The sequence below is a fragment of the Saimiri boliviensis genome, chromosome 14, assembly GCF_048565385.1.
Source record: "Saimiri boliviensis isolate mSaiBol1 chromosome 14, mSaiBol1.pri, whole genome shotgun sequence".
NCBI classification, from domain to species: domain Eukaryota; kingdom Metazoa; phylum Chordata; class Mammalia; order Primates; family Cebidae; genus Saimiri; species Saimiri boliviensis.
In genome coordinates, this window is record NC_133462.1 from 45,398,410 (window position 1) to 45,419,755 (window position 21,346).

The 21,346-nt window shown below is 63.8% G+C and overlaps 2 protein-coding genes across 4 annotated transcripts in view; one reads left to right on the plus strand and one right to left on the minus strand.

The window, feature by feature from the left end:
* The window catches only part of SBNO2 (strawberry notch homolog 2), a 66,366-nt gene extending 49,371 nt beyond the window's left edge, over window positions 1–16,995 (plus strand). For both annotated transcript variants that reach the window (XM_039466194.2, XM_003944476.4), the window contains 23 exons: window positions 60–150; window positions 336–479; window positions 5,066–5,183; window positions 5,425–5,530; window positions 5,884–6,037; window positions 7,217–7,393; window positions 7,785–7,882; window positions 8,569–8,651; window positions 10,736–10,927; window positions 11,398–11,567; window positions 12,198–12,329; window positions 12,553–12,688; window positions 12,766–12,878; window positions 12,999–13,070; window positions 13,212–13,320; window positions 13,723–13,797; window positions 13,918–14,061; window positions 14,924–15,018; window positions 15,102–15,194; window positions 15,287–15,418; window positions 15,502–15,578; window positions 15,709–15,899; window positions 15,981–16,995. In XM_039466194.2, coding sequence (XP_039322128.1) covers window positions 60–150; window positions 336–479; window positions 5,066–5,183; window positions 5,425–5,530; window positions 5,884–6,037; window positions 7,217–7,393; window positions 7,785–7,882; window positions 8,569–8,651; window positions 10,736–10,927; window positions 11,398–11,567; window positions 12,198–12,329; window positions 12,553–12,688; window positions 12,766–12,878; window positions 12,999–13,070; window positions 13,212–13,320; window positions 13,723–13,797; window positions 13,918–14,061; window positions 14,924–15,018; window positions 15,102–15,194; window positions 15,287–15,418; window positions 15,502–15,578; window positions 15,709–15,899; window positions 15,981–16,417 — 3,139 coding nt within the window. In that variant the 3' untranslated portion in view covers window positions 16,418–16,995. The remainder of the gene's footprint in view (window positions 1–59; window positions 151–335; window positions 480–5,065; window positions 5,184–5,424; window positions 5,531–5,883; window positions 6,038–7,216; window positions 7,394–7,784; window positions 7,883–8,568; window positions 8,652–10,735; window positions 10,928–11,397; window positions 11,568–12,197; window positions 12,330–12,552; window positions 12,689–12,765; window positions 12,879–12,998; window positions 13,071–13,211; window positions 13,321–13,722; window positions 13,798–13,917; window positions 14,062–14,923; window positions 15,019–15,101; window positions 15,195–15,286; window positions 15,419–15,501; window positions 15,579–15,708; window positions 15,900–15,980) is intronic.
* A 738-nt stretch (window positions 16,996–17,733) lies between these two features.
* Window positions 17,734–20,526, minus strand: GPX4 (glutathione peroxidase 4). Of its 2 annotated transcripts, none has more exons than XM_003944477.4 (7): window positions 20,407–20,526; window positions 19,040–19,134; window positions 18,821–18,965; window positions 18,519–18,670; window positions 18,234–18,258; window positions 18,053–18,112; window positions 17,734–17,976 (listed from the first exon to the last, which is right to left on the minus strand). In XM_003944477.4, exons 1-7 carry the CDS (start codon window positions 20,488–20,490, stop codon window positions 17,944–17,946), a joined length of 594 nt encoding a protein of 197 aa, XP_003944526.2. In that variant the 5' UTR covers window positions 20,491–20,526; the 3' UTR covers window positions 17,734–17,943. The 2 variants fall into 2 exon arrangements, with proteins under 2 accessions (XP_003944526.2, XP_039322502.1); XM_039466568.2 differs by lacking the exon at window positions 20,407–20,526 and adding an exon at window positions 19,407–19,616.
* Window positions 20,527–21,346: the final 820 nt, after the last annotated feature.

Genomic DNA, 21,346 nt, shown 5'->3' on the forward strand with positions numbered 1-21,346 from the left:
GGGGGGCTGGGCAGGGGTGAAGAGGAGGGGTCAGCGCCCCTGATGCCCCCACCCCTCAGGTTCAGCGTCTCCAATGACCTCAAGTACGACGCAGAGCGTGACCTGCGGGACATCGAGGCCCCGGGCATCGCAGTGCACGCGCTCAGCAAGGTAAGGACTGTGCTTGGTAAAGCAGGGGTCGAGGTGGGGACCGTGCCCTGCCAAGTGGGGACTGCTCAGCTGGGCAGGCTGGCAGCCGGGGCAGGCTCTGCCCAGCTCCCCCTCAGATAGGGAGACCCAGGCCCGGAGCCCAGTGAGCTGGGCCCCTATCCCACACCCACCCCGTGCGTCCCCAGATCAAGTACGGCGACACCACTACCTCAGAGGGCGTCCTCTTCGCCACGTACTCCGCCCTGATCGGGGAGAGCCAGGCCGGTGGCCAGCACCGCACACGCCTCCGACAGATCCTGGACTGGTGTGGGGAGGCCTTCGAGGGCGTCGTATCCTGCTGGGGCCAGTCAGGGGAAGGGAGGGCAGGATAGGGGGTGGGAGGGGAGGGCAGAAGCGGGGTGGGAGAGGAAGATGGGATGGGGTGGGAGGGGAGGATGGAGGAGTGGGAAGGGACAGGTGGGGGTCGGGAGGGGAGGGCAGGAGGGGGGTGGGAGAGGAAGATGGGATGGAGTGGGAGGGACGAGGTGGAGCTGGGGAAGGGCTGGAGGCCACCGGAGTTCACCACCCTGGATGTGGCCACCCGCCCCCAACAGGGTTTAGGCCTCCCAGTGGAAGACTGTTTGGTCTGGGAGGCCGGCCCTGTGGGCCCCACACAAGTGACCGTCGTCATTCACCACATGGGTCTGGCTTTGTTTTTTGGCTCTAGCGAGTAGATGCGGTTGTGGTGTTTGCCACGATGCCTTGGGCAGAGGGTGACACCATGCTGCTTCCCAAGGCAGGGAGGGGCCAACCAGCTGAGAGTGTGGGACACAGTTCTCCCCCAGCATCCCAGGGCTCCCGTTGGCAGGCCACAGCTGGGAGGGGCTCCCCCACAGGAGACCCAGGACAGTTGGCACTAAAGGCATGGCAGGGCACCCGTTGGCCAGGCCCAGCCCTGGGGCTCAGCCCTGCAGGGAGCAGCGTGGGTGTTGGGAGCACAGGCCCCCGGGGTCTCCCACTGTGGTCAGCAAGCCGAAGATCAGAGGTTGCTATTATTGTTATTTTTTGCCTTTTGCCTTATTCTGTCTTAGAACTTTTAAACAAGGCTGGGCATGGTGGCACACACCTGTGATCCCACCTACCCAGGAGGCTGAGGCGGGATCCCTTAAGCCCTGAAGGTCAAGGCTGCGGTGAGCTGATTACACCACTGCACTCCAGCCAGAGCCAGACCCTGTCTCAAAAGTGAAATAAAAGCAAAAATTTAACCTAAATACCCAAAAACTTAAAAACCCCACAACAACTTAGATAAGTATGTCATCTGTCCTCCAAAGCTGTGGAGGTACTGAAAGGTGCAGGAAAGCCTGAGTGGACGCCCCTCCCGAGGTGCTCCAGGCCCTTCCCTGAAGGTGCTCCAGGCCGGCTCCCGCAGGTGCTCCAGGCCGGCTCCCCCAGGTGCTCCAGGCCGGCTCCCAGAGATGCTCTAGGCCCCTCCCCAGGTGCTCCAGGCCCTTCCCCAGGTGCTCCAGGCCCCTCTCAGAGGTGCTCCCGGCCGGCTCCCTGTGCCTCCCGCCCTGAGCTAGCTCCTTCTCCCCATCATGTCGCTCTTGGAGCTCGAGTCTTGTTCTTCCAGCCAACAGCTCCCATAAGGTGACGCCCTCAGTCTCCCCTCGCACAGAGGAGCAGCAGGTGGGGAGGCCCCAGGGGCGTGTCTTAGTAGCACTGTACTGGTGCCTCTGGAGGCTACATCTGTGTCCTGTCTTGAGTGCTGGGTCGTGCAGTCTGCCAACAGCTGGGCCTGGGGCGTCTCCCACTGGTGCTCTCGGGGATGGAGCCCAGGCAGCCAGGCCCTCTCGGCCAGGACGGAGCCCAGGGTGGGGCCTGTCCAGCCCGGGAGCGACTGAGCAGTGCTGTTGCCCGAGAGGCCGCCCAGGCGTACGGCTCCCGCCCGCAGGCTCTGCTGTTCCTTTCCCCGTCTTACGGGTGTGCGTGGTCTCGGGCGCCACTGTGTTATCGGTGGCCCGGGGTCACCTGCCTGTTGCTGTGGCTCAGTCTCCAGGGGCCACTTTCCAGAGTGGGGTGATGGCCCCAAGTCGTGCGGAACGCAGATAAGGAAGGGATGTTGGCCTGCAACGTCCGCTCCCTGCACAGGACATGGCCGTGGCTTTGCTGTTCAGTCAACGCCGAGACAGAACGTTTAGACTGGCCGGAAACAGTGGGCGGCTGCTGGCATCTTCAGCACCCAGCTGGCAGCTGTATAACAATCCACAGAATAGCGATAACCCTGAGATCACCCCTTGCTGAGCTGTGGCGTGGTGGCAGGGCCGGCCGTTCAGTCTGTGTTCTCCCCGGTTTCCCTCCTCAGCCTTGACATATGACTGCTTTCTGCAAAACATTAAGAACATGGCCAGTCATGGTGGCTCATGCTTGTAATCCCAGCACTTTGGGAGGCCAAGGTGGTCAGATTCTGAGGTCAGGAGTTTGAGACCAGCCTGGCCAACACAGTGAGACCCTCTCTCTACTAAAAATACAAGAATGAGCTGGGCGTGGTGGTGGGTACCTGTAGTCCCAGCTACTCTGGAGGCTGAGGCAGAATAATCGCTTGAACCTAAGAAGCAGAGGTTGCCAGACTCCGTCTCAAAAAAAAAAAAATTTAAGAACATTTTATTTCCTCCAGTTTTTTTGTTTGTTTGTTTGAGACGGGGTGTCACTGTCCCCCAGGCTGGAGTCCGTGGTCCAGCCATAGCTCCCTGCACTTCCACCCTCTGAGCTCGGTGACTTCTCCTGCCTCAGCCTCTGAGCAGCTGGGACGACAGCTCACCACACCCACCTAATTATTTGTATTTATTTTGTAGTGACAGGGTTTTGCCATGTTACCCACACTGCACTCATGGGCCCAAGCAGTCGTCCCTCCATGGCCTTCCAAAGTGCTGAGATTACAGATATGAGCCACTGCGCCTGACCTTTTTTTTTTTTTTTTTTTTTGAGACCGAGTTTTGCTCTTGTTACCCAGGCTGGAGTGCAATGGCGCGATCTCAGCTCACCACAACCTCCACCTCCTGGGTTCAGGCAATTCTCCCGCCTCAGCCTCCTGAGTAGCTGGGATTACAGGCACGCGCCACCATGCCAAGCTAATTTTTTGTATTTTTAGTAGGGGCGGGGTTTCACCATGTTGACCAGGATGGTCTTATCTCCTGACCTCATGATCCACCCACCTTGGCCTCCCAAAGTGCTGGGATTACAGGCTTGAGCCACCACGCTGGGCCCCCAACCTTCTAATAGTTTATATAGTTGTGTAGTTTTTTTTCTAAGCAGGCAACACTTTATTTCATAAAATAAGTGTTCCCCAAAACCATGTTTTAGGGCCGGGCGCGGTGGCTCAAGCCTGTAATCCCAGCACTTTGGGAGGCCGAGGTGGGTGGATCACGAGGTCGAGAGATCGAGACCAACCTGGTCAACATGGTGAAACCCCGTCTCTACTAAAAATACAAAAAATTAGCTGGGCATGGTGGCGCGTGCCTGTAATCCCAGCTACTCAGGAGGCTGAGGCAGGAGAATTGCCTGAACCCAGGAGGCGGAGGTTGCGGTGAGCCGAGATCGCGCCATTGCACTCCAGCCTGGGCAACAAGAGCGAAACTCCATCTCAAAAAAAAAAAAAAAAAAACCATGTTTTAGCATGGGCCACCACAGATTCTGTTGTAGAATAAGAATTAAAACAGAGGCTGAGCGTGGTGGTTCACATCTGTAATCCCAGCACTTTGGGAGGCTGAGGAGGGCATATCACAAAGTCAGATCAAGACCATCTTGGCCAATACGTTAAAACCCTGTTTCTACTAAAAATTAAAAAATTAGCCAGGTGCAATAGCTCACAGCTATAATCCTAGCACTTTGGGAGGCCAAGGCAGGCAATCACCTGAGGTCAGGAGTTTGAGACCAGCCTGACCAACATGGTGAAACCCTGTCTCTTACTAAAAATACAAAAATTAACCAGGTATGGTGGCGGACGCCTGTAATCCCAGCTACTCAGGAGGCTGAAACAAGAGAATTGCTTGAACCTGAGAGGTGGAGGTTGCAGTGAGCTGAGATTGCCCCACTGCACTCCATCCTGGGTGACAGAACATGACTTCATATCAAAAAATACACACACACACACACACACACACACACACACACACACAGAGAGAGAGAGTAGCCAGGCTTGCTGGCATGTGCTTGTAATCCCAGCTACTTGAGAGGCTGAGGCAGAAGAATTGCTTGATCCAGAGAGACGGAGGTGGCAGTGAGCTGAGATGGCACCGCTGTGCTGCAGCCTCACAACAGAGCCAGGCACAGTGGCTCATGCCTGTAATCCCAGCACTTTGGGAGGCTCAGCCGGTCAGATCACCTGAGGTCAGGAGTTCAAGACCAGCCTGGCCAACATGGTGAAATCCCATCTGTCCTAAAAATAGAAAAATTAGCTGGCCATGGTGTTGCACGCCTGTAGTCCCAGCTACTCGGGAGGCTGAAGCACGAGAATCACTTGAACCCGTGAGGCAGAGATTGCAGTGAGCTGAGATTGCACCACTGCACTCCAGCCTGGGTGACAGAGCAAGACCCCTCTCCAAAAATAGTTTCCAGGCACTCTTCTCTGGCGGCTCCATCCTGTGCCATCATTGCAGGCAGCCCACCCTTCCCTTCTAGAGGCCTGATCCTCGGTGCACGGTGTTTAGAGTCTTGTAGGAGCCATCCCAGGCCACACTGATCTAGTGGCCATGTGGGGGGCCACCTGCCCGACCCCTGTGGTCGCCAGCTGCCACTCTGAATGGGGCATCACTTGTGGAGTCCTCAGCTGCACGGGCGTCGACACCCCCACCTGGAAGGTGGGGTCTCGGGTGGTCAGGACCAGGGCTCCTGGGGTGGCCCCATCCTTCGGAAAGTCCTTAACCCACGCGTGCCCCAGATCGTGTTCGACGAGTGTCACAAAGCCAAGAACGCCGGTTCCACCAAGATGGGCAAGGCCGTGCTGGACCTGCAGAACAAGCTGCCCCTGGCACGAGTGGTCTACGCCAGTGCCACAGGTGGGTGGCGCGGGTCCCACATACCCACGCGCTGGCCGCGTCCACCTGGCTGTCCCCGGGCAGGGTATCCGGTGCACCTCTACGCCTGTCCCAAGGCCACTCTAGCGCTCCCCAGGCCCATAGTTCCAACCGCGAGGGGCCCCTCCTCGGCACTCCCAACTTAGTAGACCCCTGACCGGGCCCCCAGGGCCCTCCTGGGCAGCGGGGAGGGGGCTGACTCATGGCAGCTTACCCCCCACAGGTGCCTCTGAGCCTCGGAACATGATCTACATGAGCCGCCTGGGGATCTGGGGCGAGGGCACACCCTTCCGGAACTTTGAGGAGTTCCTGCAGGCTGTGGAGAAGAGGTGAGCCCCCTTCCCGCCCACGTGGAGAGGGTGGCGGGGGGTGGGAGGAGGCCTCAAGCCCATCAGCCCCAAGCCTGGCACTGCTGTGTGTGCGTCTCCGGCACCAGTGGTGCTAAACGCGGCCCCCTAGTTTCTCTGCCTTGGATTTCCCGGCACTCCCAGGGAAGCCAGCCCCTCAGCAGCCCCTCCTGCCCTGTCCCCGCCAGGCCCGGCCGCCAGCCGTCTCCTCTGTGGCTGCCAGGGCTCTGGACCCGCTGACCCTATCCTCTCTGCGCCTGGCTCTGCCTCGCGCTCCGGGGTGGCTCCATCCCCGTGGGCTCTGGCCGTCTCACGGGGCCCATGTCCGTCGGCAGGGGCGTCGGCGCCATGGAGATCGTGGCCATGGACATGAAGGTCAGTGGCATGTACATCGCACGCCAGCTCAGCTTCTCTGGCGTCACCTTCCGCATCGAGGAGATCCCGCTGACCCCAGCCTTCCAGCGTGTCTACAACCGTGCTGCCCTGCTGGTGAGCCTGGGCGCCCGACCCGGGGGCCCCTGTGCGTCTCCCTGCTGAAATTGCGCTCATGCCACAGGCTTCATCAGGTGATGGCCCGCCGTGTCCTGTCACAGGGATTTTTATTTGTTTTTTGAGACAGCGTCTTGCTCTGTTTCCCAGGCTGGACTGCAGTGGCATGATCTCAGCTCACTGCAGCCTCTGGTTCCTGGGTTCAAGCCATTCTCCTGCCTCAGCTTCTCAAGTAGCTGGGACTACGGTGCCAGCCACCACCCCCGGCTAATTTTTTGTATTTTTTTTTAGTAGAGAACAGTGATTCACCATGTTGGCCAGGCTGGTCTCCAGCTCCTAACCTCAAGTGATCTGCCCGCCTCAGCTTCCCAAAGTGCTGGGATTACAGGCATGAGCCACCGCGCCCTGGTTTTTTTTTTTTGGAGGTTTGCTGGTTTCTTTAGGTCACAGAACCAGCATCTCCCGTAACCCCCAGGGCAGGTTGCCGTCTAGGGTGTGGAACAGAATCCCAGCCACCCTAACCCAGCCCACCCACTCCATGCTGGGACCACCCCCAACCTGACAACCACAGCTGTCCGCAGACCCAGACATGGCCCAGTGTCCCCTGGGCAGGATCACACCTGGGTGAGACCCTGGTTGAAAGCAAGGATGGTGTGGCCTCAAGCAAGGGGGTTCTTCAGAGGAGCTGTGCCTTTTGGCCTTGGGCACTGGTTCCCAGCCGTTTTCAGCACAGCTGCCCCCCAACTGGTGTTTTGGTTTTTTGGGTTTTTACCATATAACTAGAGGCCGTGCCCAGTGGCGTGATCTCGGCTCACTGCAACCTCCGCCTCCTGGGTTCAGGCAATTCTCCTGCCTCAGCCTCCCGAGTAGCTGGGACTACAGGCACACGCCACCATGCCCAGCTAATTTTTGTATTTTTTAGTAGAGACGGGGTTTCACCATGTTGACCAGGATGGTCTTGATCCACCTGCCTCGGCCTCCCAAAGTGCTGGGATTACAGGCATGAGCCACTGCGCCCGAGGCCATGCCTCTTACAGGTCTCACCCCCAGCGCCCCGTCCTTCCCTAAATTCCACCAGGCGAGGGATGCTTTGGCCAGAGCTGGCGGCAGGTGGGCCGGGGCCCCGGGCAGGGAGCCGGGAGCTGCAGCTCAGGGGCACCACGTCACCTATCATTGCAGTGGGCCGAGGCCCTGAACGTGTTCCAGCAGGCCGCTGACTGGATCGGCCTGGAGTCGCGCAAGTCCCTCTGGGGCCAGTTCTGGTCGGCGCACCAGCGCTTCTTCAAGTACCTGTGCATTGCGGCCAAGGTGCGGCGGCTGGTGGAGCTGGCCCGCGAGGAGCTGGCCCGAGACAAGGTGGGCAGCTCGGAGGGCGGCTGGGCCCGCAGCGATGGCGGGCCGCCGTTCTTCTGGGCCCTTCCCAGCCCCTCCCCAGACGTCGGCAGGGTCTGCACCCTGGTGGGCAGGAGACGCCTGGTGCCCATCTTGCATCTAAGCCACCCAGGGTGTCGGAACACCGGAGTGCAGGCAGTGACCACGCCGTGGGCGGCTCACTGTCCCGAGACCGGAAGCCGGCAGACCCCACCCGGCCGTGTGTCCTGTGGGTGGGCCCGGGCTCCTCCTGGGGAGGCACTGGAGCGGAGTGAGGGCTGTGGCTGCCAACGAGGGCCTGGCACGGGCAGGTTCCAGCCCCATGGAGGCCCTGCGGCAGGGCTGGCGGCTCACAGTCCTCTACCGTCCCCCGCAGTGCGTGGTCATCGGGCTGCAGTCCACGGGCGAGGCGCGCACGCGGGAGGTGCTGGGGGAGAACGACGGGCACCTCAACTGCTTCGTCTCGGCCGCCGAGTACGTGTCGCGGTGGGAACGGGACCTTCCTGGGCTCCTGGCCACCCCTCTCTGCAGCCACCTGCGGCCTGACCCTGCCCCTTGGCCCCAGCAGCAGGAGGTGCCGGGTGGGCTTTGCTGGGACTGGAGCCTTGGCCGCAGAGGCCTTCAGCTCTGCTTCGGGTCTAAGGCAGAGGCCTCGAGGTAGACTCCAGGCGTGGTGGGCCTGAAGGGTTCGGCAGGTGGTCCCCGGGGCCTCAGAAGGAGGCTTTCTGTATCCATGCCGTTTTAACTGGGATGCTGTAGATTTTAGGGGCTGGCAGCTCCCTGAAGCCCCAGCCTCTCCCCTGGTGGTTGAGAATGCCCCAGGAGGGTCATAGCAGCCCGCCCCCGCCAAGCTCTCCACATTGCCTGGGAGTCAGAGCTCCCCAATGCCTGGTATCCCTTTGCAGGGAACCCCCAGTTAGCCCCCCCCCACCCCCATCCTGGGAGCCATGATAGATCTGGCCACATTCCTCAGGGTGTGGGAGGCTTGGTGGGCTGAGGAGGCCAAAGGAGAGCTCACAGGCAGCCCCCTGCCCTCCCCAGCTCACTCCCAGCTGGAGACCCTCTGCCCAGGCCCAGCCCTGTCCTGAGCCAGGCTGTGTCCGGCAACCCCCCCAGACCCCGCTTCTCATGTGAGAATAAACTCCGCGTCTCACTTCCAGAGGCGTGTTCCTGTCACTAATTCAGAAGCACTTTCCGTCCACCAAGAGGAAGCGGGACAGAGGAGCAGGGAGCAAGCGGAAACGTAAGCCCCATCCCCGCGACCCCACCCGGTGTGTGCAGGGCCCACCCGTGCCGGGCAGGCTCAGGGCCCCACGGCCAGTGGTGCGTCTTGCATGGACCCTGCCATGGTGCACTCAGGGAAGAGGAGGCAGCGGGCAGCCTGTGGGACACAGACACACAGACGCAGGGTGCTGAGCGAGACCCCGGGGGACACAGACGCAGGGTGCTGAGCGAGACCGGGGGGACACAGACACACAGACGCAGCGTGCTGAGTGAGACCCGGGCAACACAGACGCAGGGTGCCGAGTGACACCCGGACGACACAGACACACAGACGCGGGGTGCTGAGCGAGACCCTGGGGGGCACAGACGCAGGGTGCTAAGCGAGACCCAGTGGGACACAGATGTAGGGGGCTGAGCCTCACCCAAGGGGTGGCAGCCTCCAGAACTCACTGTCCCCGTGAGCCAGGGTAGGGCCCAGAAACCTCTCCTCCATAATCAGCCCTGGGGCTGCAGGTGGTGAGTCTCAGAGAGGCTGGGTAGCTCACCCAAGGCCAGCCACACAGCCATACCTAAGGGGCCAATCCGGGACCAGCTGGGGCCACAGAGGTCCAGCCCTGTTACCTGCTACACCCCCTCTCACCTTCTGTGTTCAGGGTCTCCAGGGCCTCTTGGGGAGCCCATTGGTAACCTCCCTCCAGGCTGCTGTCACGGGGAAGCCCACAGCTGCCTGTTGAGGTGTGGTGTGCAGCCTCCCCAGGTACCCCCATATCCACCACCCTGGCCAGGTCTGAAAGGACATGGGACGTAGCTTTATTTATTTTATTTATTTATTTATTTTGAGACGGAGTTTCACTCTTGTTACCCAGGCTGGAGTGCAATGGCGCGATCTCGGTTCACCGCAACCTCCGCCTCCAGGGTTCAGGCAATTCTCCTGCCTCAGCCTCCTGAGTAGCTGGGATTACAGGCACATGCCACCATGCCCAGCTAATTTTTTGTATTTTTAGTAGAGACGGGGTTTCACCATGTTGACCAGGATGGTCTCGATCTCTTGACCTCGTGATCCACCCGCCTCGGCCTCCCAAAGTGCTGGGATTACAGGTGTGAGCCACCGTGCCCGGCTGACATAGGTTTATTAATATTGCTCCCTTGGCCAGGCGCGGTGGCTCACACCTGTAATCCCAGCAATTTGGGAGGCCGAAGCGGGTGGATCACCTGAGATCAGGAGTTCAAGACCAGCCTGGCCAACATGGTGAAACTCCATCTCTACTAAAAATATAAAAACTAGCTGCAGACGGTGGAGCAGACCTGTAATCCTACCTACTTGGGAGGCTGTGGCAGGGGCATCGCTTGAACATGGGAGGTGGAGGTCACAGGGCGCCAAGATCATGCCATCCCAGCTTGGGTGACAGAGTCTGTCTCAAAAAAATAATAAAAATAGGCCAGGCACGGTAGCTTACACCTGTAATCCCAGCACTTTGGGAAGCTGAGGTGGGCAGATCATGAGGTCAGGGGTTTGAGGCTAACCTGGCCAGTGCGGTGAAACCCTGCCTCTACTAAAACTATAAAAATCAGCTGGGCGTGGTGGTGCATGCCTGTAGTCTCAGCTTCGTGGGAGGCCGCGGCAGAAGAATCGCTTGAACCAGAGAGGCGGAGGCTGCAGTGAGCCACGGTCGCGTCACTATACTCCACCCTGGGCGACAGAGTGAGACTTCGTCTCCAAATAAAAGTTAAAATAATAAAATATTGCCCCCTTAAACGCCACGCCCTCCTGGCAGAAGAATCGCTTGAACCAGAGAGGCGGAGGCTGCAGTGAGCCACGGTCGTGTCACTATACTCCACCCTGGGCGACAGAGTGAGACTTCGTCTCCAAATAAAAGTTAAAATAATAAAATATTGCCCCCTTACGCCACGCCCTCCTGGCCACGGGGCATAGGGTTCCTGAGAGGACATCCCTGGAGAATAGCTGAGCTGCTTGCCCAGAGGCGGGGGGACTCGGATGGGCCGTGCCAACTCCCTGGCTCTGACCACGGGCCTCACTCTGTGTGCCGCGTCTCCTCCACCCTGCTGTGGTCCGGCCCTCAGTGACCCTATCCTCCCCTGCAGGGCGACCTCGGGGACGCGGGGCCAAGGCCCCCAGGCTGGCGTGTGAGGTGGCCGGCATCATCCACATCAGTGACGACAGCAGCACGGAGTCCGACGCCGGCCTGGACAGCGACTTCAACTCTTCCCCCGAGTCCCTGGTGGACGACGACGTGGTCATCGTGGATGCCATCGGGCTCCCCAGCGACGACCGGGGTGCGGGCTCACCCAGGCTGGGCAGCCATCTGTGGGTCAGGGTTTCAGCCTGAGGCTCCCAGCCTTCTGGTGGTCACCACCCGCCCCAGGTCGTAGCCCGCAGGCCAGCCCACCGGAGCCCAGCTGCTGCCATGGTGCCCACTTTACAGATGGGGAAAACTGAGGTCCAGAGAGGAGAGGTCGGGGGCCACACCACTGGCCAGAGGCAGAGCTGGGGCTCAGGGCCGGGCAGTCCCTATCCCTGTGGAGGCAGTGAGGTCGCAGCGTTTTGTCGCCCCAGCTGGTCTCAGGGAGACGAGCACAGAAAAGCACTGCTGGGCTACAGGGCTGGTCAGCTTCCCCTCCACCCCACCGTCCCTTAGGGCTGCCCTGGGCCGTTTGTCCTCGCCCTCCAGGGGCCACCCTTGAGACAGGTGGGCCCTAGAAGGCAGCTGATGTGTCCTGCCCTGACCCTCCATGTCCCCCTCTAGGCCCCCTGTGCCTCCCGCAGAGGGACCCACATGGCCCTGGGGTCCTGGATCGTGTGGAGCGGCTGAAGCAGGATCTGCTGGACAAAGTGCGGCGGCTAGGCCGGGAACTGCCAATCAACACCCTGGACGAGCTCATCGACCAGCTGGGCGGCCCCCAGCGGGTGGCGGAGGTGGGTGGCACACGCCCACCTAGTAGGTGGGGGGCGGGGCAGTGGGCGGGGCTTCACCTGGGCTCTGCGCGGCTCGGGCGGCCCCTGCTGGTCACTCTGTGACACCGCGTTCCTGCGAGGAGGGGGTGTTTTGGGAGCCCCGGGTCCAGCTCAGCCCGGGAGGCCACAGCTGCCCGTGGAGGTCTTTCCTCCTCCATCTCTCTAAGCCCCAAGTCCCCCAGCCTGGCCTGCACAGGCCTCTGCTCAGACAGTCACTGCCTGGACGCACTCCTGGGGTGCCCGGCCAGGACTCCAGCCCCAGCGCCTGGCTCTGCGGCCGCCTCCGGCCTGCCCCTCCCAGCTTCACTTTTCACCCGTGTCTCCCAGTGCCGTCCACTTGGGCACGGCCTGGCTAATACCAGGCCCTGGACGGGCCCATGTCACCTGGGGCAGGTTGAGGCTGCAGAGTCCAGCAGCCCCCCTCTCCTTCTCCTCACACCCTCCCCTTCCTCTCCTGGCACCCCCTTTCCTCTGCCTCCGCAGCTGGGAGCCCACGGCCACCGTGGGACATCGGGAAGCTGAGGCACGGGTGGGCAGGCTCCTGCGAGGTCACAGCGCTGACTGCCAGTCTTGTCCCTGTCCCGCCCGCAGATGACCGGCAGGAAAGGCCGTGTGGTGTCCAGGCCCGACGGGACGGTGGCCTTCGAGTCGCGGGCGGAGCAGGGTCTGTCCATCGACCACGTGAACCTCAGGGAGAAGCAGCGCTTCATGAGCGGCGAGAAGGTGCGGGTCCCAGGGCGCAGAGGGGCCCAAGGGTCCCCAGGGACTGCGGACCCGCGCACTCCTACAAGTGTCCGTGTGCACGGGCGGTGTCTGCACCGCGCAGGCCTTTCGTGGCCCCTGGACGTCTTGGTGACCGGGAGCGGGGGCGGAGTCGGTGAGGAGCGGGCGGCAGCGCTAGGGCGGGCCTCGCACCTACCCCGTCCCGCTCCTTCTGTCCCCGCAGCTCGTGGCCATCATCTCGGAGGCCTCCAGCTCGGGCGTCTCCCTCCAAGCCGACCGCCGCGTCCAGAACCAGCGGCGCCGCGTGCACATGACGCTGGAGCTTCCCTGGAGCGCCGACCGCGCCATCCAGCAGTTCGGTGAGTCCGGCCCCGCCCCCAACGTGGTCCCAGCCCCGCCCCCGCCAAGCCGGCCCTGAGAACCCGTCTGCCCCCAGGCCGCACCCACCGGTCCAACCAGGTCTCCGCGCCGGAGTACGTCTTCCTCATCTCGGAGCTGGCCGGAGAGCGCCGGTTCGCCTCCATCGTGGCCAAGCGCCTGGAGAGCCTGGTGAGCGGGTGGGGCGGGGCTGAGAACCGGGGACAGCCCGAGAAGGCTCTCCAAAGCTTTGTGGGGCAGCCAGAGGCCAGAGTCCAGGTGACCAACTGATGGCCTCCCCACCGCTGGCAGGGGGCCCTGACCCACGGAGACCGCCGCGCCACGGAGTCCCGTGACCTTAGCAAGTACAACTTTGAGAACAAGGTACTGTGGGGAAGGGGGTGCTGGGGGAGACGGGGTCCAGTGGTGTAAGGGAGGGTAGGGTCCGGGGCCCAGGGAAGAGTGGGGTTCAGGGGAGGCCAGCCTCCTCCCTGGGCCTCCTCCCCACTCGCCCTCTCTCCCTAGTATGGCATCCGTGCCCTGCACTGTGTCCTCACCACCATCCTCAGCCAGACAGAGAACAAAGTGCCTGTGCCCCAGGGATACCCCGGAGGGGTGTCTGCCTTCTTCCGGGGTGAGCTGGGCCTGTGGAGTCTTCTTGGGAGGAGCAGGGGCTGCAGAGCCCTGGATTCCCAAGCAGCTGGGGTAGCAGGCTTTGTACGCCGGTTGTGTGTTGAGAGACCCCTCTCCACACACACACAGAAGGGGCTGTGACGGCAAAGGCAGCCAAGGTGGCCCCAGCACCCACTGGCTGGGTTCCTGCGGGAGGTGAGGGGTCTGGGGTGTGGGTTGATTCCCCAAGAATGTGCTGTTCCCACTCCGTGAGTCAGGCAGAAGCCTCCGCTCCCGCCCTGGCCTCAATCTGCGTCTGGCTCCCCTGGCCCCCGGGGAGCCCATGGTCACTAGGAAAGGAACTAGGGGCTGGTGTGAGGGGCAGGGGTGGGAAGAGCAGCATTTGAGGCCCCTCTCCCCGCAGACATGAAGCAGGGCCTGCTGTCGGTGGGCATCGGCGGGCGGGAGTCCCGGAATGGCTCCCCGGACATGGAGAAGGGTGAGTGCCCCACGCCCAGGCACAGAGGCGCCCCTGTCTTGTGGCCCCGGGTGGGGAGCAATCGGGGTGGGGAGGTTGAGCTCCCAGCTCGGTCTGAGGCTCGGCTCCCTCCCCGGCCAGACTGTTCCATCACCAAGTTCCTGAACCGCATCCTGGGGCTGGAGGTACACAAGCAGAACGCCCTGTTCCAGTACTTCTCAGACACCTTTGACCACCTCATCGAGATGGACAAGCGGGAGGGCAAATACGACATGGGCATCCTGGGTGAGCAGGGGCGCCAGGGGGCCAGGGTGGGCGCCGGGAGGCCGGGGTGGGCGCCGGGAGGCCGGGGTGAGCAAGGGCGCCGGGAGGCCGGGGTGGGCGCCGGGAGGCCGGAGTGAGCAAGGGCGCCGGGAAGCCGGGCTGGGTGCTGGGAGGTCTGGGTGGGTGCCGGCCCAGGGCTCGTGGGAACGCCATGCATCCTGGATGGGCAAGGGGAGGGTCTGGGTGGGCTCGGGGCTCATGGGAGCACCATGCATCCTGGGTGAGCGAGGGTGCTGCGTGGGCCTGGGTGGGTGCGGGCACGGGGCTTGTGGGATCGCCGTGCATCCTGGGTGAGAGGGTGCTGGGTGGGCCCACCATCTCTGTGGAAAGTGCTCATGCCTTAGGCCTCTCAGAGCGTTTGCTCCGCCTTTGTGAATTCTGTGCTCTCTGCATGCGGGCCCACCCTCCAGGGCGTGCTGGGGAGGCCTGTGCTCCCAGCCTCACAGGGCCAGGCATGTCAGTCAGGACCACTTCCCTATGTCCAGATGAGGAACACGAAGTGGATTGCCACTTCGCTCATGCGCAGTGGCAGTGATAGACACAGCCCACCAGGCTCCCACAGTCCCCCAAAGCCTGCCCGGGGTCATCTACCACCTGAGCAGCCCCCGGGCTCCCACCGTCTCCCTACAGGCGGCCTGGGGTTATCTAGGACCTGAGCGGCTGCCAGGCTGAGGGCCACGTGGGCCATCTTCACACTGGGCCGGCTCAGGCCAGGCTCCAGGGCACCCTCCCCGGTGCTGCCTGGGGTTGTCTCTGGTGTGCGCCCCAGCTATGGGAGTGACCCAGGACTGGATGGGACTCACCCTCCACCCGCCCCTCCTAGACCTCGCTCCAGGCATCGAGGAGATTTACGAGGAGAGCCAGCAGGTCTTCCTGGCTCCCGGGCACCCGCGGGACGGACAGGTGGTCCTCTACAAGGTCAGCAGAAAGACTTCCAGCCCCGCCCCCACTGCCCACCCCGCCCCCACCACGCTGACACTCCCGCCCCCATGCTGTGGCAGATCAGCGTGGACCGCGGCCTGAAGTGGGAGGACGCCTTTGCCAAGTCGCTGGAGCTGACGGGCCCTTATGATGGCTTCTATCTCTCCTACAAGGTGGGGGTGGGCGGGGTTACCCCCCCACAGAAGCAGGGCCACGGGGGCGGGGGCCGTGGACCTGGGCGTGGCCTCACCGGCCCCCTGCGCAGGTCCGTGGAGACAAGCCCAGCTGCCTGCTGGCAGCGCAGAACCGCGACCAGCTCTTCACCGTGTACAAGCCCAACATCGGCCGGCAGACCCAGCTGGAGGCCCTGGACAGCCTCCGCCGCAGATTCCACCGGGTAGGCAGCCGCGGGGCCCAGCTTCCTTCCTCTCGGGCTGCCGGCCCTGGCCCGCCGAGGCTCACGCGGCCCTGTGTCCGCAGGTCACCGCGGAGGAGGCCAAGGAGCCCTGGGAGAGCGGCTATGCCTTCTCGCTGACGCACTGCAGCCACAGCACCTGGTGAGGGCGGGCGGGGGACGAGGGGGAAATGCGCAGAAGGCGGCCACCCTGCGGGAAAATGGGGCTCCCGAGATACTGAGAGGAGGCCTCTGGGACCTGCCTGAGCCCAGCTGTCCCATGCGGCCCACAGGAACCGGCACTGCCGGCTGGCGCAGGAGGGGAAGGACTGCTTGCAGGGCCTGCGGCTGCGGCACCACTACATGCTGTGCGGCGCGCTCCTGCGCGTGTGGGGCCGCATCGCCGCCGTCATGGGCGACAGCGGCGGCAGCAGCTACCTGCAGATCGTGCGGCTGAAGACCAAGGACCGGAAGAAGCAAGTGGGTGAGTGGGCGGCGGGCGCCCTGGGAAGGCCCAAGCGACCGGCCGGGCCCTGACCTCGCCTCTCCGGCCGCCCTCCCGCAGGCATCAAGATCCCCGAGGGCCGCGTGCGCCGCGTGTTGCAGGAGCTGGGCCTGATAGACGCGGACGTGAAGCGCAGGCAGGCGCGCGCCCTGGGCGGCCCCGAGGTGCTGGACCTCACCTACAGCCCCCCTGCCGAGGCCTTCCCGCCGCCCCCGCACTTCCCCTTCCCGGCGCCGCTGCCTCTGGACGCCAGCCCCGGCGCGCTGCCACTGGGTGCCCCTGACCTCCAGGCCGACCCTGCGGCCCTCGCGCACCAGGGCTGCGACATCAACTTCAAGGAGGTGCTGGAGGACATGCTGCGTTCCCTCCATGCGGGACCACCCTCCGAGGGTGCGCTGGGAGAGGGCGCGGGGGCAGGGGGTGCAGCGGTTGGCCCCGAGCGGCAGAGCGTGATTCAGTTCAGCCCACCCTTCCCCAGCGCCCAGGCTCCTCTCTGACTCACTTGCAGGCCAAACATGCCAAGTCACGAACCGTTTCTCCCCGAGGAGCAGTGGGCCGTGGGGAGCAGGGCCGAGGTTCCTGCCCACTGCTCAGAGGACTGAGCCCCAGGCCCCGGCCACAGTGCCTTCTGGGCCCCCACCTGGTCAGCCCTGGCAGGGCCCACTCAGGACAGCTGGGGGCTGGGGTGTGGCAGGGCCCTCTGTGCGTCTTCTCCCAAGTGGGAAGGGGCTCTGGGTGGCTGCTCTGGGACTGGGCACCCACCTACAAGGGCTTAGTGGGCCCAAACCCTGGGTATCCATGAAACTGGGTGGTCCCAAGAGCTAGAAACTCAGGAAACCCCAGGTGCTCAGGGCCCCGTGTCTCGGGGGCTCTGTGGGGCAGATCCCCGCTAATATATGCAATTCCCCTTCTCCCAGCCCCTCTCTGACCCCTAAGTTATTGCCCGCTCACCTCTCCCAGGCCCTGGGCCCTGCCTGCGGAGCTGGCAGGGTGGCGCCTGCGGTTTCTATGTATTTATATCAAGTTCTCATGTACATATGTAAAGAACTTTTTTAAATATATGTGCCTTTTGCCTACTTCCCAGCGTCTGGTCCTCAACCTGCAGGGCAGGGAGGGAAGGGCAGAGGTGCACAGGCATCCCCCCAGGCGCTCCTGGTTACCAAGGTTCATCTGCCCACCCCTTAGGGCTGTCCTCATGTGGATGATGGGGGACCAGGGCTGGGAGAGATGGACCCCTGAACCCCGTGTCTGGGACAGGTGCCATGGACAGTCCATTCACAGACCCCCAGTGGGGGCAGCCAAGATCAGCCACCCTGGCAGGCTCAGTCCCTCCAGGTGTGCAGGTAGGCAGCCAGGCCATGCCCAAACCGCCCTCACCGAGGACACCACCCAGCAACGCCCACACTCCCCTGCCTGGTGAGGCCCTGAGGGCAGGTGTGGTGCCCGACCTGTCACCAGGCCAAGCTGTTCCTTCGGCCTCTGCACTTCGCTTTCTGGCCGGAGGAGGACCTCCTAACAGGTAAAGGCCGGGGGCCAGGAAGCACAGCCACTTCAGATCATCTCCTCCAAGACTGGCCCTGCTGGGCCTCCCCGCAGGTGGGGTGGCAGGGATTAAGGGGAGGGGGGAGGGCGTGTCCAATGGGCCCATATCTCACTGTACCCCAGCACAGCCCCCAAGCCTGGGGGAAGTGGGGGTGACAACACTCCACCCCTATCATGTCCCTATCCTGGCAGCTGACACCAACTGGCCCTGACCCGGAGAGGCCCCTGGCAAAAAGGTCCCCCCAAATCCCCAGGCAGAAAGATCCAACAGGCCAATCTATCTTGTTTATTCCCACAGGGCAGCCAGGGGTGGGGGCGCCAAGCCAGGCCCAGCGGACCACGGGACCTTCCTCCGGCGGGGTGCACGCCGGGTTTTCAGGTCTGCCCCACCATCAGCTGGTTTGCAGGCAGGCCGTCATGGGTGCCGGTGGAAGGCTCCGAGGGCGAGGGCAGGGGCTTGGACAGGGCCACACGTGTGGAGCTAGAAATAGTGGGGCAGGTCCTTCTCTATCACCTGTGGGGGAAGAACCAGGTCAGGGCAGCTGCCTCACAAGCCCCGGCCTCAGGCAGCCTCCCCAGAGAGGACGTACCTGGGGTTCCTCCATGGGTCCGTACCGCTTCACCACACAGCCATTCTTGTCGATGAGAAACTGCCCAGAAACAGTGTTGGAACTCACCAAGGGGCCTGGGCTGCCCTTCCCACCCACGGCCCATTTGGGCCAGGGCTGTGGCCAGGGGGAGCTGGTCCCCAACCCCCCATAGCCCCCTCACCTTGGTGAAGTTCCACTTGATGGCACTGGAAAGGAAGCACATGGCATGAGCATCCCTGGCAGCCCCCCACGGACGCCCCCAGCCAGCCTGTCCCCAGGGGGCCACACAGTGGGAACGTCCCAGCAGCCCGCAAACCATCTTGCCTGCAGGAGGCCACAAGTGTGTGAGCCTCCATGGCAGCCTCCACAGTCCCCCATGGCCCCGAGCCATCCTGCCCCCTGGGAGGCATAAGCGTCCCAGCAGCCACCCCCCCAGCCAGCCGTGCCATCCCCGGAGGTCACGCACTTTCCCAGGATGCCCTTGCCCTTGGGCTGGATCTTCATCCACTTCCACAGCGGGTGGGCGTCATCCCCATTCACGCAGATCTTGCTGAACATGTCGAATTTGACGTTATAGCCAGCGGCGAACTCTTTGATCTCTTCGTTGCTCCCTGGCTCCTGTGGCAGGGGAGAAGTGCGAGTGAGTTGGGGGGCTGGCACCCCCTCAGTCCAGGCTCTCACACTCCCAGGCCCTCTCCCAAACCCACTCCACTCCCACCCACCGGGCCTCTGCGGAGCCGGGGCCCGGGGACACAGGCAGCCGCCCACCTGCTTCCCGAACTGGTTGCAGGGGAAGGCCAGGATCCGCAAACCACACTCGGCGTATCGGGCGTGCAGGTCGACAAGCTGAGTGTAGTTCACTTCGGTTTTGCCTCACTGGGAGGCCACGTTGGTGACGATGCACACGAAGCCCCTGCGAGAGTCGGCGGGGGTCAGTATTGAAGAGCACAGCCCCCGCCCTGCGCCCCGCCCCAGGCGAGCACCCACCGGTACTTGTCCAGGTTAACCATGTGCCCGTCGATGTCCTTGGCGGAAAACTCGTGCATGGAGCGCGCACAGCGCCAGTCGTCCCGGGACGCGCACTGCAAAACAAGGGGGCTGAACAAGCAGCGCGGACGGGAAGCCGAGGCAACGGCCCGCTCGCCAGCCCAGGGTCCCGGGACAAGAATGGATCCGGAGCGGGTCGGTGGCGGGAAACCCGGGCCCTGGGGCACTGAAAACCTCAAAGCTGCTCCTTCTTCAGCGGACACGCCCCTGGTACCTATGATCCCGTTTTACCGGAGACCCTGAGGCCGGGAGAGGGTTCCAACCCCAGAAAGTGTCACAGCAGCAGGTGTGGGGGCCCCGCGCGCACCGGGTCCTGGGACTCGGGACACTCGCTCATCTCCCGCCCCAAGCGGTGGGGACAGCGCTGCTTCCGCCGGCGGCGCACCGTCCTGCGCCTGCACGCTGGGGCCTTCCGCCGCCGACGGGCCCGCGGCCGCCGCCTACCCCGGCTCTGGCACCGCCGCCGGCTGCGCTCGGGGGAGCCTGCGCCCGCGCAGCCCATACCCGCCCGTCTGCCGCCCCGCCTGGCCCCGAGCGCCGCGCCCGGGAACAGAGGCCCGGAGGCCGCAGTCCGGACCGCGCGACTGTGACGCCACCGCGCTGAGCCAGGGCCCGGGGGCGGGGCGGCGCCCAGGGGCGCGTGATCCGAGGTTTCCAGCCCTCCGCGCCCCCAGCTGCCGCGGCGTGGTAGCCCCGCTCCGCCCGGAGACGCCCTCCAGGGGTCCCCAACGGCCCAGCTCCGCTCAGCGGTCCCGGACGCCGCGCCCCACCCCAGCTGTCCCGGACCCCGGACCCCGCCCCCCCGAACCGTCCCGGACTCCGAACCCCGAACCCCGCTCCCCCTCGAGCCGTCCTGGACCCCGGACCCCACCCCCACCCCCCTAGCCGTCCCGGACCCCGGACCCCGTCCCCCGCCCCTCCAGCCAGGACCCCGCCCCACTCGAGCCGTCCCGGACCCCGGACCCCGCCCCCTCCCGCCCCGCCAGCCTCGACCCCGACCCCGGCCACGGGCTCTCGCGCTCGGAACAGCCCCGTCCCCATCCCCTTTCCCGACCTCGGCCCGCGCGCTCGGGACAGCCCCTTCCCCTTCCCCGACCTCGGCCCGCGCGCAAGCAACGGCCTGGACGGCCTTGGAGCGCGTCGCAGTGCGGTCACCCGCGTCGGCGCCCGGCCGGGGATGGGGAGAGGGAGCTACCCGGACGAAGGTCACCGGGGCCCGAGGGTTTCCCGCGCCGGCGACCGGAGGCGGGGGTCGTGCGCCCGGCCTGACAGTCCCCGGGCCGGGGACGACCGCGGCCACCGCTTACCATGGTGCCGGCCAGGCCGGGCGCGGCCAGAGCCCCACAGAGCAGCGCCGGCTTCAGCAAGCGGCACAGGCGACCGAGGCTCATCGCGGCGGGACTGGGAGCCAGCGGCTCCTCCCCTCGCCCAGCCGACCAATGGACGCGCGCCGGCACCCCGCGCCTCCCCGCCCACGGCCACGCCCTCCTGAGCTCTCATTGGTCAGCCGCGTCGGGATTGAGCGCCCGCCCCGACGCCAGCCAATGGGAGGCCGGGATGGGAGGAAGGCGGGGAATGGGGCGGGACCGGACGTGCGGGCTCACTGTTGTCGGCGACTGCGCATGCTCGCTTGCCACCAAGAGTACGCGTGCACGCAGGCGGCGCGTGGGGAGGCGGCAGCCGGTTGACCGCGGCGCGGCGGTAGGCCAGAAACTTGAGAATAACACTGAAAACTCGTCGAGGGGGTTTCTGTAACTGGCAGAGAAGTCTCCCCAGCACTTTTAGGAGAGTGTTTGCTTTTTTCTTTAGAGAGACGCGGTCTTGCTGCTCAGGGCGCACTGCAGCCTCGACCTCTCAGACTCAAGGGATCCTCCGGCCTCTGCTTCCCCAGTAGCTGGGACAGCAGGCTCACACCACCATTCCTGGCTCATTATTTCTTTTCTAGAGTTGGGGGAGTCTATGTTGCCCAGGCTGGTCTCAAACTCCTGACCTCGAATGATCCTTCAGCCTCAGCCTCCCAAAGTGCTGGGAGTGAGAGCCACGGGTCCGGATAGGATTTGCCTTTTTAATGTAAATAAAACCAAACTTAGTCGTGCCTGCTCCTCATCACAGCCCCATCTTGCGGGGGTGCCCAGAGAGGCCATGGGGGTCGTCCTTACCGTCACCCTTGCCATAGGCACACAGGGGTCAGTGACTCCCCATCCCTGGGTCTGTCGCTGAGCCGAATGTATAACACGTGGGCACTGG